Consider the following 16,954-nt stretch of genomic DNA (forward strand, 5'->3'; position numbering starts at 1 on the left):
CAATTCCCATGAGCCCCTGCCAGCATTTGCTAGTAGAGGCTCATGGGAATTGTAGTCCATGGACATCTGGAGGGCCGCAGTTTGACTACCCCTAGCGTAGTGCATAGCATACTGGTTTGCAATAGCCTGTGGGCTGGATATATATGTTTTTAACTCGTATAGTAGTTTTTAAAAATTGCGCACAATAGTAAAAGTAATATAACATGCAACCTTTGCAGGTCCTAACAGTTACCAAGTTGGGTTTTTATGGTTCCACATGAACCACATTCAACAGCACCTGATCTGTTTTTGTTACCACCTCCTGGCCCCTAGAAGCACTGGCTTCTGGCAAGTAGCTCCTACCCCTTCTGAAGAGGGAAAGGACTTGGCGTCCCTTTAACTCGGCGTTGTTCTTCTCCCACAGCCCCAAGTTTACGGCTACGACGACCTGCAGATGCTTCAGACGAGATTTCCGTTGGTGAGTCAACACGATCCCTCCTTTTCCGGGTCGTGCGTGCTTTCTCGTCTTGGGTGCCGAAGCGGACCTATCCTTGCTGTGACGCAGTTTGCAAATGCCTGTTAATATGGCAATGTGATATTGGGGGAATGGATAGTGTTTTTGAATTGTTTTTCTCTCCTTTTGTTTTGTGATTATTGCATTTATGTGGCTTTTATGCCTGGGGTTTTAATGGGAGTTTTATTGGGGATTTTATCCAGACTGTTGTAACCCACCATGAGCCATTTGGGAGAGGTGGGTAATATATTGAAATAATAATAATATCATGATGATGATGTGTGGAAGTATTTAAAGAAAAGGGGGAAGTTTAACTGAGTGTACCAACACAGTGACTTATCATGATACTTTTACAAAGGAACGATCTTTTCTTGGCCAGTAGCTAATGAAAGGAAGCCAGCTTTACAATAAAGCCATGTCGCTTTTTGCCCTGTTGTTTCAGAGGATAGCTGGGTTGGTTTACAGTAGAAGAGCTAGACTGAGTCCAGTAGCATCTTAGAGAGTAACAAGGTATATTCCAGGGTGCTGGTGGTCTCTGGCCCACGGAAGGTACTCCTGGCCTCAACCAGGGCCAGGGCTTTTTCAGTCTCGGCCCCAACCTGGTGGAATGAGCTCCCGGAAGAGCAGAGGGCCCTGATGTAGCTACCAAAGTTCCGCAGGGCCTGCAACACAGAGCTCTTCCACCAGGCGTTTGGTTGAGGGCAGGCTAGGGAATGTCACTCTGTAGAGGGCCCTCCAGATGCCCAACTATCTAGGGCAGGAGATGCCTCTCCTGAGGTTGGTGGGTGGTGTGGAGTGGTAGGTTGGGAGGGAATAGATGGGCGTATGCTGCTTAAAGTTATATTTGTATTGTGGTTTGATTGTAAACTGCCATGAGCCAGTTGTAGTCCGTGGACAGTTGTAGTCCATGGAGAGCCACAGTTTAGCCACCCCTGGTATATACTGTAAAAATTTGATTAGTGCCATTGGACTCCTCTGTAGCTGTTTTACTGGAGACCAACACCTCTGCCTACTTGAAATAACCCTGTGTGATGATAGAACTGCTCGATTCCTGTCCAGGAACTTAGAGACCAACACGATTTACAGGGAGAGTCAAGAGGTCCTTTTGTTATCTGACGAAGAGAGTTTTGATTTTTGAAAGTGTATACCCCCCTCTCCCCCCCCAAAAAAAATCTGTTTGGTCTCTAAGGTGCCACTGGACTCTAAGTCTTTTTTAAAATTTATTTTATTGTTCAAGTACAGCTGGTTTGTTTGGCCATAATAGCGCCACTGTATGATGCGATCCAGACTATAGACGCTCGCGCTGTCATTCATTGTTCAGTACCTGGCTTTCTTGACCCAAATCTGCGCAGCCGTCAGCTGTCAAAATAAATGCATCCCACAATCGATGTTTGGTTCTCCCCCACCTTTCCTTATTTGCATAGCTGGATGAGGATCACTTCTTTTCTTCTCCCTTCTCTGGCAGGACTACTACAGCATCCCGTTCCCCACGCCGACCACCCCATTGACTGGAAGGGACGCCAGCCTGAGTAGCAACCCTTACTCTGGTAGGAGAGATGGCATTGCCTTAGTTGAAGAGGTGGAATTAATCTGCTCATCTCTCCTTTCTCCCTCCCTCTCTTTCCATTTTCTCTCTCTCTCCATCTCTCTCTTGTCTTTTCTCCCTCTCTCCCTCTTTTGCATCAGAGAATGATAGGTAGCAATGATAGGCAGGTAGGTCACTGTCGTATTAAACCTTCCTACTCAAGTGTTTTAAAAACTATCCAAAAAATTCCCAGCTTTTTTCACCCCACCCCGTAAAAAGACTTCTTCAGGAGAAACTGCATTGTGTCAGACAAAAGGCACATTGCTGAATTTATACAGTTATGGTTCCAATCATACAACATGGATTATCTTAAAAGTTAAAAACCCACCCTGAAATACACAGAACTGCTAGAGCTTATTGTAGCCTTCAGATTGCATGTTAGAAAGCAACTTGCAAATTCAAAGTTATAAGCATTTCCAACACTCATAGACTAATAGAGTTGCAAGGGATCTCCTGGGTCATCTAGTCCAACCCCCTGCACTATGCAGGACACTCACATCCCAATCGCTCATCCACTGTCACCTGCCACCCCCTTGAGCCTCCACAGAATCAGCCTCTCCGTCAGATGGCTCTCCAGCCTCTGTTTAGAAATCTCCAAAGATGGAGAACCCACCAACTCCCGAGGAAGCCTGTTCCACTGAGAACCCACAGAAACCACTCCACCAGATGCAACCCACAACGGATGGCGCCATTGCTGTTCCTCAGATCCCAGAGTCTGTGTGAGACGGAGAATGAATATTTTTCCCTTCTTTACTGGAATCATTATCCTCCCGTGGTGCAGGACGGTGTCCTGAAATGGCATTATGGCCCCTTCCGACTTTACAGGGATGTTCAATTTGGATTGTAGATGTCCAGAAAAAAAGCTTCAATCAATCCTGATTCAGTTTTTCCCCAGGCTTATCTGAACCAAATCGCAATCCCTCTGTGTTTAAATGGTCTGAATCATAGAAGTCTGAATCAATCCAGGCTTGATTTGGTTGATTGAGAAGGACCCCGGCAAACAGCTGATTCTGAGGATCACATATTTGGGGGAATGGGTGTCTTTAAATGTCTCCCTGGCAAACTTATCTGGGACTGCGGAAAATCCTCAGAGGAACAGCCATTTGGCGCAGCCTTTAAATGTCTCTCCAGAGGACTCTGTCAGCCGTTGGTCAAGGTGCAACGGAGAACCTGAACCAAGTCAGTTATTTGGATATACCCGGATCCAGCGGTCCGCAATCTTCCGCTTGCTGCGGACCGCTGCGGCGTAGTGGGCGGAGACTGCCGCGACTGTTTGCAACAGTCCGCGCATGTGCGTTTGTGCTGCCGCCATGTTGGCGGCCGCGGCTCCCCCTCCTGGCCCCTCCGGCCTGGCGAGCTTCTCGCTTCGGGGGCGGGGGGAGGGAAGAAGGAGCCGCGGCCCGGCTCAATTCGGGACACATCAAAATTGTACCATACATTTTTGGGTGCGCATGTCCTTCTATAGAACTGATTTTGCCCTCTACCGTTCATTTTAAATTGAGAACACCCTGCGTGAATGAGAGACTGGCTTCAGCTATTGCAGAATTAACTACAGGTGGGTGGGGACTTACCTAGGAGAAGAAGAGTTGGTTCTTCTATGCCGCTTTTCTCTACCCGAAGGAGTCTCAAAGCAGCTTCCATTCACCTTCCCTTTCCTCTCCCCACAACAGACACCCTGTGAGGTGGGTGAGGCTGAGAGAGCCCTGACATTACTGAAGAAGAAGAAGAGTTGGTTCTTATATGCCGCTTTTCTCTGCTCAAAAGAGACTCAAAGCGGCTTACATTCTCCTTCCCTTTCCTCTCCCCACAACAGACACCCTGTGAGGGAGGTGAGACTGAAAGAGCCCTGATATCACTGCTAATTTGAAAAAAAAACCATATAAAATTAATTAACTCACTTTCAGGAAACCCTTCCAGGCCTGTCAAAAAAAAAAAAAAAAACCCGGTGGAAAAAGCGTGTCCCAGAGTTATATGTTTGGCTTACTATGCGCCTGGAGGCAGCCAGTCCTTCCGGAGGCCCAAGTTGGTGCGCTTGACCACTTCTGACCGCAGCCCCCACTTTCTCTGCTGTGCAGGTGACCTCACGAAGTTCGGCCGAGGCGACGCCTCTTCCCCCGCACCGGCGACGACCCTGGCGCAGCCCCAGCAGAACCAGACGCAGACGCACCACACCACCCAGCAGACCTTCCTGAACCCGGCCTTGCCCCCCGGCTACAGCTACACCAGCCTGCCGTACTACACCGGAGTCCCGGGGCTGCCCAGCACCTTCCAGTATGGGCCTGCCGTGTTCCCCGTGAGTGGGGGCCTGCTGTGGAGCTGCAGGGTGGGGGTGGAGCCAGGCCTTGCCGCCGGCCCCCATGCTGTTGACACGCCAGCCCTCTGCTTTCCCCAGGTTGCGCCTACCTCTTCTAAACAGCATAGCGTGAATGTCAGCGTGAACGCCTCGGCCACTCCATTTCAGCAGCCCAGTGGCTACGGCTCCCACGGTTACAGCACCGGTGAGTGGGAATTTGGCGGAGGGGCGGGAATGACACGTCGGGTTGGTGTCAGGGAAGGGCCATGGCTCAGTGGCAGATCGTCTTCTTGGCATGCAGAAGGTCCGAGGTTTGTTCTCCAGCACCTCTTGCTAAGGATCACCCAGTAGGTGATGTTGAAAGGCTTCTGTGTGGGAGCTGGAGAGCAACTACCGGTCTGAGTAAGCAATACTGAATCTGGTGGACTAAGCAGTTGGAAGAGAACATGAGTTCAGCAAGACCTTAAAGCAGCCTTTCTCAGTTTTCTTTACCGTTGAGAAACCCCCGAAACATTCTTCACCCTGGGAGTGGCGCGATCGTGCAGAGTATGGTTGGGAAGCAGAGCTGTGGACACGCCCACCTGGGGCCCCTCCCCTTTCTGCCCCCTCCGGGCCCATCATTGGCCATTAGTGGGTGATGTCAACATGATCATATATGGTCCTCCCACGATAAATATTGAACTTAAAAAAATATCTAAAAATGAATTCCCACTCATTCGGCAAGCCCTTCCAGAGCTGTAACGGACCCCCCCAGGGTTTCACTCAACCCTGCTTTTTAAAATTATTATTATTGTTGTGTTTCTATACCGCAGCTTCCAGAAACTTGCTCACGGCGGTTCGCAAACAATATCAGCAAAAATTCTCCCAAAAAACTGTAAAACAATATAAAATATATAGATACATGCAGATACAAGATGGCCGAATTTTAAAACTTGCTCCCCATATTCCCGGCATCTTCCGCCGGTTCTACGGTTGAGGCCATCTAGGAAGTTCTGCCATCTAAATACTGGGCCTCCCTCCCTCCTACTCGCTCTGCCTAGTTAACATCATCAGTGATCAGTTTTACTGTCAATCTCAGTGTCAATTACTGGTGCTAACGGTATTAAAAGTGATTTTGTAGTCTGTGGTTGATTTTACTGCCAACTGTTTCATTATATGGTAATTGTTGCTGTCCACCACCCCAAGACAGCAAGTCCGAGAGGGGCTGTGTATAAATCACTAGAATAAATACAATAAATGAGTGTTGCTAAACAGATTCAGAGGCACTGAGAACAGCAGAATGGGGGGGGGGAGGGTGTCTATCCCTCTTAGAGGGCACCGGAGCTGGATGACCCTTTGTCATGTTTGCTGCACCAGCAACAAGCAAGAGCAGGTCTCTCAAAGCAGGAGGAAACCCACCTGCTACCCTCAGGCTGGGGGGAAAACATTTTCTGGACCCCTTTGAGCTGTTCTCAGCTCGGTTTGTGTTCTTCCTCCTCGTACATTTATTTATTTCTTATTCATAATTTGACTTTCATGCTGCCCTTCCCTGCACGTGGGCTCAGGGTGGTTTATATAACAGGCAATAAAACACATTAGAAACAAGAAGATCCAATACAGGAAAGCACTGAATCCCCCCCACCCACCACTCCTGCCCACCAATGTATTTTTATTTTTATTATTATTATTAGATTTTTATCCCGCCACTCCCAGACAAGCTGGCTTGTGGTGGCTCACAGCATAATAAAACATAGATGCCCCCAGAAGAATTAGAAGGGGGGGAGGCCCACTTAGGCCTGGTGAAAGAGTGCAGTTTTACGGGCCCCACATAACTTTGACAGCTCCATCAGGGGACCAGATCTCAGCTGACAGCTCTTTCCACCTGGCTAGAAGCCAAGGCCAAAAAGACCCCAATTCTGGTTAGAATCATAGCGTGGGAAGGGACCTCCAGGGTCATCTAGTCCAACCCCCTGCACTATGCAAGAAATTCACAACTACCTGCCTACCCACAGGGACCCCACTTCCTTGCCCAGATGATGCCCCCCCCCAAAAAAAACACCAGAATCCCTGGACTGACTTGTATTGAGAGTTCAGACCCCATAACCGAGTGCGGATGCCAGGGCCGGAGAGCGGGTGTCCTTCTGTAATGGCAAGCAGGAGTTTGGCAAGTGAAGGGAGCCAGGCATGCCTCTGTGTGGTTTTGCTGATCCACTTTCTATCTCTGGGTGTGTTTTTTTTCTTCAGGCGTGTCAGTAACATCCAGTAATACAGGCGTGCCGGACATCTCTGGCTCGGTCTACTCCAAAACACAGGTGAGTCTTGGGGCAATGGCTGTTACACCATATAAAGGCTGTGCACCTGCCTCATTTGCAACTGGAGATGAGGCGCAAAGAAAGGCTATTGGCGTCAGGCCTTCCCCTCATAAGAACATAATGAGATCTGTGCTGGATTAGACCAGTGGTCCGCCTACTCCAGTATCCCGTCTCACTCAGTGGCCAGCCAGTCCCTCTGCAGGGCCAGCAACAGGGCAGGGAGGCCGAGGCCTTCCCCTCATAAGGACACAGGAGAGCCCTGCTGGTTAGACCAGGGATGTTCCCTCCAGTCCAGCCTCCTGCCTCACCCAGGGGCCAGCCAGTCCCTCTGCAGGGCCAGCCACAGGGCAGGGAGGCCGAGGCCTACCCCTCATAAGGACACAGGAGAGCCTTGCTGGGTCAGACCAGGGAGGGTCCCTCCAGTCCAGCCTCCTGCCTCACACAGGGGCCAGCCATTTTAACCATTCACTGTGTGAGGAAGCATTTCCTTTTGTCCATCCTGAATCAGACATCATCCTTTCTCCTACAAGCATCTTGGCCACATGTTGGAGTTTTGTTGCTCTTCCTGGCCATAGCATGAGGGTGAACATTGTGACCTACAAGTTGAAAATTCTCAGGTCTTAACTTGATCTCCGCCGCAGAACTGCTAGGTGGCCTTGTCTATGCCAGTTCCCCCCCCCCCCCAGCCTCTGCTCCTCTGCCTGTCTGCAGTACAGCAGGGGTAGTCAACCTGTGGTCCTCCAGATGTTCATGAACTACAATTCCCAGGAGCCCCTGCCAGCGAATGCTGGCAGGGGCTCCTGGGAATTGTAGTTCATGAACATCTGGAGGACCACAGGTTGACTACCCCTGCAGTACAGGCAGTCCTACCCTTCAGAGTTGTTGCAAGTTTAGAATCTGCAGGAATTTTTACATGTTTCAAGGAGAGTGACTCAGTGGTAGAATGTCTGCTTCGCATGCAGATGTCAATCCCTGACATCTCCAGCTAAAAGGACCAGGCAGTAGGCGATGGGAAAGACCTTCGCCTGAGACCCTGGTGAGCAGCTGCCGGTCAGAGTAGACAAGACTGATGGACTGAGGGTCAGATTCAACATAAGGCAGCATCATATGGCCTTGTATATTTCTCTGGATATTTACTTGACCTGAGATGAGAATTCCTTCTTCACTCTTGAAAGGTTCTGTAGCATTCTGTGTCTCTTAGGTTCAGCGGGGAAGATAAGAAGTTGATATCAAATCTTAAGAGGGGAGGGAGAACTCTGCCACCAAAATAATAAAATGAGACTTCCACAATCTTTGATCCACCTCTTTTGGTCCAAAGGATCCCAAGGAGAGAACAGGAGAATTTTTAGACCACCATAATGACTCACAAATCTGATCTGGAAAAATCACCATGTTTATGAAATAAGAAGTCCAGTAGCCCCTTAGAAACTAAAGCGAATAACATCTGTTTCCATATGAGCTTCTATAAACCACAGCTGTTTTCTTCAGATTAATATGGGGGGGTGGGGCTAGATATAAACAGGAAGAAGACTAGTTGATTTTTATGCCCCACTTTTCACTGCCTGAAGGAGTCTCAGTGGCTTGCTATTGCCTTCCCTTCCTCTCCCCATAACGGACACTCTGTGAGGGAGGTGAGGCTGAGAGAGCCCTGAGATTACTGAAGAAGAAGAAGAGTTGATTCTTAGATGCCTCTTTTCTCTACCTGAAGGAATCTCAAAGCGGCTTACATTCGCCTTCCCTTCCTCTCCCCATAATGGACGCCCTGTGAGGGAGGTGGGGCTGAGAGAGCCCTGACAGGACTGTGAGAACAGCTCTATAAGTGCTGTAAAGAGCCCCGGATCCTCCAGCTGGCTGCACGTGAAGGAGCGGGGAATCAAACCCGGCTCGCCAGATTAGAAGCTGCCCCTCTTAACCACTACACCAAGCTAGCAGTTATATACTGTACGGCGAGCGAGGTTCAAACAGATAAGTAAAGAATTAAGGGGAAGTTAGCTGATAATAGTACAATTAACCTAACCATAAGAAGAGTCCTGTTGGATCAAACCAGTGGTTCATCTCGTCCAGCGTCCTGTCTCACACAGTGGCATCAACCAGTTGCCCAAGAGGATCAGCAACAAGGCATAGAGCCCGACGCCATCCCTCAATCTTGCCTCCGAGCACTAGGATCCAGAGGTTCACTGCCTCTGAACGTGGAGGTTCCCCTCAGTTACCATAGCCAGTAGCAACTGACAGACCTATCTTCCATAAAGCTATCTATGTCCGTGGCCCTCACTACATCCTCTGGTAGAGAAGTCCAGTTACTCCTTGCTTAAGAAGTATTTCTTCTTGGCCATCCTGAATCTGTTGCCTCTCAGTCCGTTAAAACATTCAGAACAGCCCATTAAAAAGAGGGTCCTGTCGAGCTACTGGAGATTCGAAACACTGAGAAAAAGATCTGCCTTTAAGCCAGGTTGACCTCAAGTTATGGATGAGTTCCCATCCAGTATTTTCATGTTGTAGTTTTCCTTTGAAGTGTTTTTCTGGCTCTGTGATTTTCCAGTCAGTGTTCCTGGCCCTCTTGTAGCCATTTGGCTCATATGCTGTAGTGTTAGCTAACTGACGATCGGCTAGATTTGGTGGCTAGGCAAGAGAAGGACCACTCTCTTGATAACTTATTGGCCAGCTTCTGTTTGGATGGCTGCCTCATGCCAGCTGGTTGCTCAGACTTTTGGCTGGGTTTTGCATGAGGACAGCAAAGCTCCTCTCAGATCCTTAACCCAAATTTGCAGACTCCAACCCAAGACGCTTTCGTGGTCTGCTGAAGCTTTTGCAAGTCACTGCCCACCTCTTTGACAGCCCCAGTTTTGGCCACCCCTGGCGTTGTGGTTAAGAGGGGCGACTTCTATTCTGGAGAACCTGGTTTGGTTCCCCCACTCCTCTCCAGGCAGCCAGCTGGGTGACCTTGGGCCAGTCACAGTTCTCTCAGAGCACTCTCTGCCTCACCAGCCTCGCAGGGAAGAGGAAGGGCAGGTGGTTTGAAGCTGCTTAGAAATTTCTTCAGGTTGTAAACGCAGGATACGGAAACCCAGATCTTGTCCTTCTGTTAAGGGCTCCTGAGTCTGATCGCTTGCTTTGTACAGTTAAAGCACGCCAGTGGGCCAAGGAGGATTCTAGGTTTTAAGAAAAATTATGTGTGTGACTGAAGTCTGCTTATTCCAGAATAGGGGGGAGGGGGGGTCTGTGGTGGCTACTTTGGAGAGCCCATGGACTCAAAAGGACATTTAACCTGAGACCTGGGTGTGGTGCATCCATCCCAGACTTCTTCAATTCTTCACCAGCGTTGTGCCGTGGCTAAAAGAGGCAGCTTCTGATCTGGCAAGCTGGGTTTGATTCCTCGCTTGTCACAGCCCTGATAGTGCTGTTCTTACAGGGCTGTCCTAGCAGAGCTCTCTCAACCTCAGCTCCTTCACAGGGAGTCTGTTGTGGGCAGAGGAAGGGAAGGCCATTGTCAGCTGCTTTGAAACTCCTTCAGGCAGTGAAAAGTGGAGTATAAAGAGCCTCTGCAGGGCTGCTCTCCTGGTGCAGTTTCTGGCCCGCTGCCAGCTTCAGCAAGTCCACATTATTGTTGTTGTTGTTGTTGTTGTTGTTGTTGTTGTATTTATACCCCGCCTCCCCCCGAAGGCTCGAGGCGGCTTACATAACCCCATCCCCTAAAACCATAAAATAACAATAAGTTCCAGTAAATTTTCAATAGCTGGTAACCAATTGGTCACAGTGGCAACAAAGATGGCTTAATCTTACTCATTTAGTCTCTGCATCCTCAACTACGGGAGGGGGGGTGACACTCTCTACCGCCAGTTTGTGAGAGGGGGGGGCTGATCTTCTTTCCGCCCGGCCTCAGTTATAAGCCTGGCGGAAGAGCTCCGTCTTACAGGCCCTGCGGAATGCTGGCAATTCCCGCAGGGCCCTCAGCTCTTCCGGGAGCGCATTCCACCAGGTTGGGGCCAGGACCGAGAAGGCCCTGGCCCTGGTCGAGGCCAGGCGGGCTTCCTTGGGGCTGAGAACGACCTATAGGTTAGCCTCTGTAGAGCATTAAGCCCTGCGGGGGATATAGGGCGTTGGCTTCATCACGTTCCGCAAAGGAGGAGGATCGGCTCAAGGGCTTTGAATTCCTCTCTGTCTCCCCCCTGCAGCAATCCTTTGAGAAGCAGGGATTTCACACCGGAACCCCAGCGGCCTCCTTCAACCTGCCGTCTGCGCTGGGCAACCCCGCCACGGCCGCGGCGTACCCACCGGCCCCGTTCATGCACATCCTGACGCCGCATCAGCAGCCGCATTCTCAGATCTTGCACCACCACCTGCAGCAGGACGGGCAGGTAAGCAGGCACCCCCGTCCCTCCCTCTCATTGGCAGAAGCCGGCGGTCTCCAGGTTCCCCTCTCCTCCCTCCCTCCCTGCCTCCTCCCCTTCCAAACATGGGCTTGTATCCCGTAGTGCGGAGATCACCACACCAGGCTTGGCACGTGAGAGGAAGACCTCAGGGTTAATTGTTGAGGTGGTCCTATGTTCCTCCTCTCTCCCCCCCCCAACCTTTCCCCCCCCCCCCTTGCCGCTTGGTCAGACCAAGTCCGCCTGGATAGACTTTCTCTTCCAGCGTCCTTGGTAGGTCGCGTCCCGACGCCCACCCTCGCACGCTCCGGCCCAGGGAGCTTTGTCATAATGTGTCCTTGTATCTTCCATATCCTCGGCCTGCCTCCACCTTCCTAAAATTGTGCAGCCGATTCTGTACTTCCAACGCCAGCAAGAAGACCAGGTAAAGAAACCTCTCAGACGATCTCCTGCCTTTCGCCCAGCCTGGCACCCGATAGCGGTCGGCCCCGGGCCCAGACAGAGATGCGGGTGGGAAGGAAGAGGATAGGGCTGGTAGCAGTGGCTTTAAACTGTGCGTAGAATTCTCAGCCCGAGTAGCTGTCTGAGGAGTTGGGGAGCTCCCCCTCGCTTACAGCCTTTAAGCATCAGCTGGGCAGATTTCTCCTGGATGCTTCAGGGTGATCCTGCGTTGAGCAGGGGGTTGGATTAGACGGTCTGTCTGGCCCCTTCCAACTCTGTGATTCTACAATTCTATAAGCAGCAGCTGGACTGATATCCTGGATGCTTCAGGGTGTTCCGGCCTTGAATGGGAAGTTGGACTAGATGGCCTGTCTGGCCCCTTCCACCTCTATGGTTCTGATTCTCTAAGCAGCAGCTGGACTGATATCCAGAGTGTGGCCCCTTCCAACTCTATGATTCTATCGTTGTTGCTTCTTACATTTCTGTAGTGCCCGCCCCAAATGGCTCAGAGCAGTGTACATAATACAGTTAAGCGTTAACAATGAATTGAAACCAGGAACTCAAAAGCTGAGCTGCAAAGCAATGTCAATATTTTAAAAATTATTACAAGAATTATTTAAAATTATTTAAAATTATTAGTGCATCAATAATATATTAAAAACAAAGTATAAACTATACATATCTTAACTGCACATGAAGAACAGACCATATGCGTTTTGACCCACAGGGGTCTTCCTCCGTGGTCAATATATAAATGTATATATCTGTATATGTTTCTAAAGTGTTTCTTTTTGGAGCCCACCTTCTAAGAGGAATGGGAAGGCGACTGTAAGCCGCTTTGAGCCTCTTTCAGGTAGGGAAAAGCGGCATATAAGAACCAACTCTTCTTCTTCTTCTAAGATATATATTGTCTAGGTCCACCACTCTCAGCTAGAGTCTTATTCTGTGTCAAGAGTGCATTTCACGTGTGTCAGAAAACATTGGTTGGGGCTACACCAAACAGATTTCTCTCGCCCACCCAGCAAAACTTTAGAATTTGTTTTTAGGCAAGAGAGCCTTGTCTAAATATATATATATATATACAGTATATATTGACCACTGAGGAAGACCCCTGTGGGTTGAAACATGTTTGGTCTGTTCTTCATGTACTGTTCGGTATGGTTTTTACTTTGTTTTTAATATATTATTGTTGCACTTTAATAAATATTTGTAATTTATTTCTAAATCTTGTTGTAACATTGTTTTGCAACTCAACTTTTGAGTTCCTGACTTTGAGTCCAGGTTGGGTTTCTGTTCCCTTTTTGGTTTTGCAGTGATTTGAAACCAACATTGTGGCACAGATGTGCCTCTGCCGTATGAATTCTCTGCCTCTTGTGGTCCTGGGATTGTTGAGGTCTTGGGGCCGTGCCTCTAGGGCAGGGGTAGTCAAACTGCGGCGGTCCAGATGTCCATGGACTACAATTCCCATGAACCCCTGCCAGCAAATGCTGGCAGGGGCTCATGGGAATTGTAGTCCATGGACATCTGGACGGCTGCAGTTTGACTACCCCTACTCTAGGGCAGCAGTTAGCAAGAGAGGAAGGTCCTTGGCAATAGAAGAATATGGTAGATGCAGAGTTAGGACTGCCTGGGTCTGAGCTGAGTGGGTCTGAGGCCCTGTCTTGTAAGCTAAGCAGAACTGGCCCTGATTAGGACTGAGGTGGGAGACCGGGGTCACTGCACCAAGGCAGGCCATGGCAAACTACCTCTGTCTCCCAAACCCATGAGTCTAGTGCTTTCCACCGTCAGGACTGCTTTACACCAACACACCAGGATGGACCACTAGCCAGTCAACAGTAATCTAATTTGAAAACCTAGACTTGGCGGAGCTCTGCAGAACGTTCTGAAGCTCATGTTCCCCTTTCGGGCTGGTAGGATTGCTAGGGCTTAGATCAGGGGTAGTCAAACTGCGGCCCTCCAGATGTCCATGGACTACAATTCCCATGAGCCCCTGCCAGCGAATGCTGGCAGGGGCTCATGGGAATTGTAGTCCATGGACACCTGGAGGGCCGCTGTTTGACTACCTCCGGCTTAGATCCATTGATCTGTCATCAGGACACCCTGCCGATACAGCTCCTTACCACCACCTTCTCTGCACAGCAGTTCATTTCCGGCAACCGCCCACCTGGACGATGATGTCCGGGGTTCAGAATCTGCTTGGACAAACGCCTTTGTCCGCCCGAGGCCAGGGGCTTTGTCCGCGCACCTCCCACAATCCCAAGAATCGTCATTTAAGCAGAGTTAGTCAAACTGCAGCCCTCCAGATATCCATGGGCTACAATTCCCATGAGCCCCTGCCAGTGTTCACTGGCGGGGGCTCATGGGAATTGTAGTCCATGGGCATCTGGAGGGCTGCAGTTTGACTACCCCTGACTTAGAGAGTCAGGTGGGGGAGATCGTGGCAGGAATTTGCTGATAGGTCACGGTCTCCCGGTCATAGATTAAGGTGGGCAGCTGTGTGAGTCTGTTCATAGCTGCAGAAAAGCGTCTTGAGTCCAGACGCACCTTCAAGACTAACCGAATGGGTGGCAGGGGAGGAGCTTTTGGGAGTCACAGCTCAGTTCTTCAGCTAGATCAAGATGGTCAGCTGTGTTTACCTGTTCTGCAGCAGCAGAAAAGAGCCAGAGTCCAGCAGCGCCTTCCAAGTCTAGCAATATTGGAGACAGGGGAGGAGCCAGTTTGGTGTAGTGGTTAGGAGTGTGGACTTCTAATCTGGCATGCCAGGTTCGATTCTGCACTCTCCCACATACAGATGGGTGACCTTGGGCTCGCCACGGCACTGATAAAACTGTTCTGACCGGGCAGTGATATCAGGGCTCTCTCAGCCTCCCCTCCCTCACAGGGTGTCTGTTGTGGGGAGAGGAAAGGGAAGGCGACTGGAAGCCGCTTTGAGCCTCCTTCGGGTAGGAAAAAGCGGCATATAAGAACCAACTCTTCTTCTTCTTGGGAGTCATGGCTCACTTCTTCAGATACCTGAAGTAGAGAACAGTCGAGTAGCTCCTTCAAAGGCCCAACCCTGTTTTGCCAAGGGGAGGAGCTTTCACGAGCTACTGTTCGCCTGTTCAGAACTCCAGTGATAGTAAATCATTTGAATTAAAAGTTGTGTTTGTGTAAAGTTACTCATTGCAAGTAATCTTGTTGCTCTGCAGCAAAATCTCTCAAGGCCAGTCTCCCAAACTGAAACTGGCAGCTTAAGATAACGGGTTGGATCTCGAAAATTGTTTCTCCTGGTACTGGAGACTCCTGCGCTGTTAGCAGATTTGCCCTGTAGAAAGCAATGCTCTAGAACAGGGGTAGTCAACCTGTGGTCCTCCAGATGCTCATGGACTGCAATTCCCATAAGCCCCTGCCAGCAAACGCTGGCAGGGGCTCATGGGAATTGTAGTCCATGAACATCTGGAGGACCACAGGTTTGACTACCCCTGCTCTAGAACGCCATCCAGTTTGGAAGAGAAATTCCCCTGAGGTCCTTTTGAGGCTTAGGGACCTGATTGCACCCCCAGAGAGCAGCCTAGAATTTCCGAGATCAGGGGCGACCAAACTGTAGCTCTCCAGATGTCTACGGACTACCGTTCCCATGAGCCCCTGCTGGCATGGGAATTGTAGTCCCTGGACATTTAGAGAGCCACAGTTTTGCCCCCCCTGTCCTAGATCCTCGGCCAGTAGGGCTGTCTCCTCTTTAGCAGGGCCTGAGTAACAACCCCCCCCTCTCCTTTTCTGTCTCCTCCTCTCCCTTTCCTTCCCTCCCCCTCAGAGCGCCACTGGCCAGCGCAGCCAGGGAAGTTCCATCCCGCAGAAATCGCAGGCCAACAAGTCCGCCTACAACAGCTACAACTGGGGCGCCAACTGAAGGGGGCCCGGGCCGGCTCCGCACTTCAACCAAGAGACAGACGGACGGACGAACAGACAGAAGCGAACGATCGACGGACAGCAACCTAACCAAGAAGGAAGGATCCCCGGGGGAGGAGTGGCCTGACCCTCGGCTCGGCTCTCACAAGCCCCCGCGAGCCCAGCCTGCGCGGCTGGGCCCGGCGTTCTCCCCCCGCCCCAGCCACCCTCCCTCTCCCCTCCCTCCTCCCTCAATTGTATGTAATATAGAATTTGTATCTTTTTTTTCCTTTTTTTCTCTTTTTCTCTCTCTTTCTCTCTCTGCATTCATTCAGATTACGAGCTGTCCAGCCGTAGGGGCCTTTTTTTTTTTTTTTTTTTTGGTTTGTTTTTCTACACCCTTTGCTCCTCTCCCCACTCCCCCCCCTACCAAAAAAAAAAGAATAAATACCACCCGGCGGATCCAAAAGGAGTCAACACCTGGGGCTCTCCCCTCCGCCTACAATGCCCCCCTTTATTATTAGGAGTAAGAGCAGTAATTGATATGAACCGCATTGTAAGATTAATTAGTTGAGGTGTTTTTTTTGTACTGTGTTCTAAATTTAATGGATAAATGTGTCTTGTATATAAAAACGAAAACCCCAATCCGTTCTCCGGGCCTCGCGTCTTTCATCCGGCTACGGCGGTCCAGCGTGGAGGGAGGGAAGGCCGTGCGCGGGCCGGCCCCCCCCGTGTTTGTTCTCCGTTGGAAAGCGAGGGTGGGGAGCCGAATGTCCTTGCACATGTCGGGGGACAGGTGCACCCCAGCTTTGAAGATGTTGTAAATGCAGGTGGAGTATCCGCAAATATCCTTAAAATAATCTTCCTGGCTCGAGTTGGTTGCTCTCCAAGTGTGCTGCTGGGCCCTTAAAAGGAAACTCACCCGCTTTCCTGCCGCAGTCCGTTCTTCTCCCCCCAAAATCCTGCTTCTGCTGGCGGGTGAAGCCTTGGGATCAAAAGGGGGTGGGACTTGCAGCAGGAGGGGGAAATTGGTGGCAGTCTCAAAGGAGCGGGGTGGTGGCAAGGGTCTTGAAACTCATTACTTATATTTGTTTGTGAAATTTCAAACGGCGCAAAAGTAAAAATGACCCAGAATGCAAGATCCAAATATATATTTCTGTTGTACTTCACTGTTATAGCAGGCAACGATAAAAATTACAGGCTGCAATTGTTTTCCTCCCCCCCCCCCTTCCATTAAGTTAGCTGGAATTTTTACAGCCGCCTTCATACTGCAAATGCATGTTCGAGCCTTTTTCGACATTTTAATCGTGAAATCCTTGAAACATCCTTCAGGCTTTGAGAAACCCCGGAAGTGTCGCAAGGATGCAGAATATGGTTGGGAAGCTGAGCTGTGGACACGCCCATCCCCCTCCCCTCCAGGCTCATCACTGGCCATTGGAGGGGGGGAGTTGACATGACCATATATGCTCATATAGCCCGATACATAACAATTTTAAAATATACATATATAAATCAACCCCCACCCATTTGGATGGCCCTTCCAGGGCCATCATGAAACCCTGCTCTTGAAACTGCGGCTTGGTTCTGTAAACTGTCCGGCTTCTTCCCCAGCCCACT

The 16,954-nt window shown here is 50.1% G+C and overlaps 1 protein-coding gene across 7 annotated transcripts in view; it reads left to right on the top strand.

Moving 5' to 3' along the window:
- Window positions 1-15,984, top strand: part of UBAP2L (ubiquitin associated protein 2 like) — a 69,127-nt gene extending 53,143 nt beyond the window's left edge. For 4 of the 7 annotated variants that reach the window (XM_077321586.1, XM_077321601.1, XM_077321628.1 and 1 more), the window contains 8 exons: window positions 404-457; window positions 1,959-2,040; window positions 4,154-4,371; window positions 4,471-4,576; window positions 6,595-6,662; window positions 10,835-11,017; window positions 11,418-11,453; window positions 15,264-15,984. In XM_077321586.1, coding sequence (XP_077177701.1) covers window positions 404-457; window positions 1,959-2,040; window positions 4,154-4,371; window positions 4,471-4,576; window positions 6,595-6,662; window positions 10,835-11,017; window positions 11,418-11,453; window positions 15,264-15,359 — 843 coding nt within the window. In that variant the 3' untranslated portion in view covers window positions 15,360-15,984. The remainder of the gene's footprint in view (window positions 1-403; window positions 458-1,958; window positions 2,041-4,153; window positions 4,372-4,470; window positions 4,577-6,594; window positions 6,663-10,834; window positions 11,018-11,417; window positions 11,454-15,263) is intronic. The other 3 variants (XM_077321609.1, XM_077321619.1, XM_077321637.1) reach the window with 1 other exon arrangement.
- Window positions 15,985-16,954: the final 970 nt, after the last annotated feature.

This window comes from Paroedura picta, chromosome 1, assembly GCF_049243985.1.
Source record: "Paroedura picta isolate Pp20150507F chromosome 1, Ppicta_v3.0, whole genome shotgun sequence".
Lineage (NCBI taxonomy): Eukaryota > Metazoa > Chordata > Lepidosauria > Squamata > Gekkonidae > Paroedura > Paroedura picta.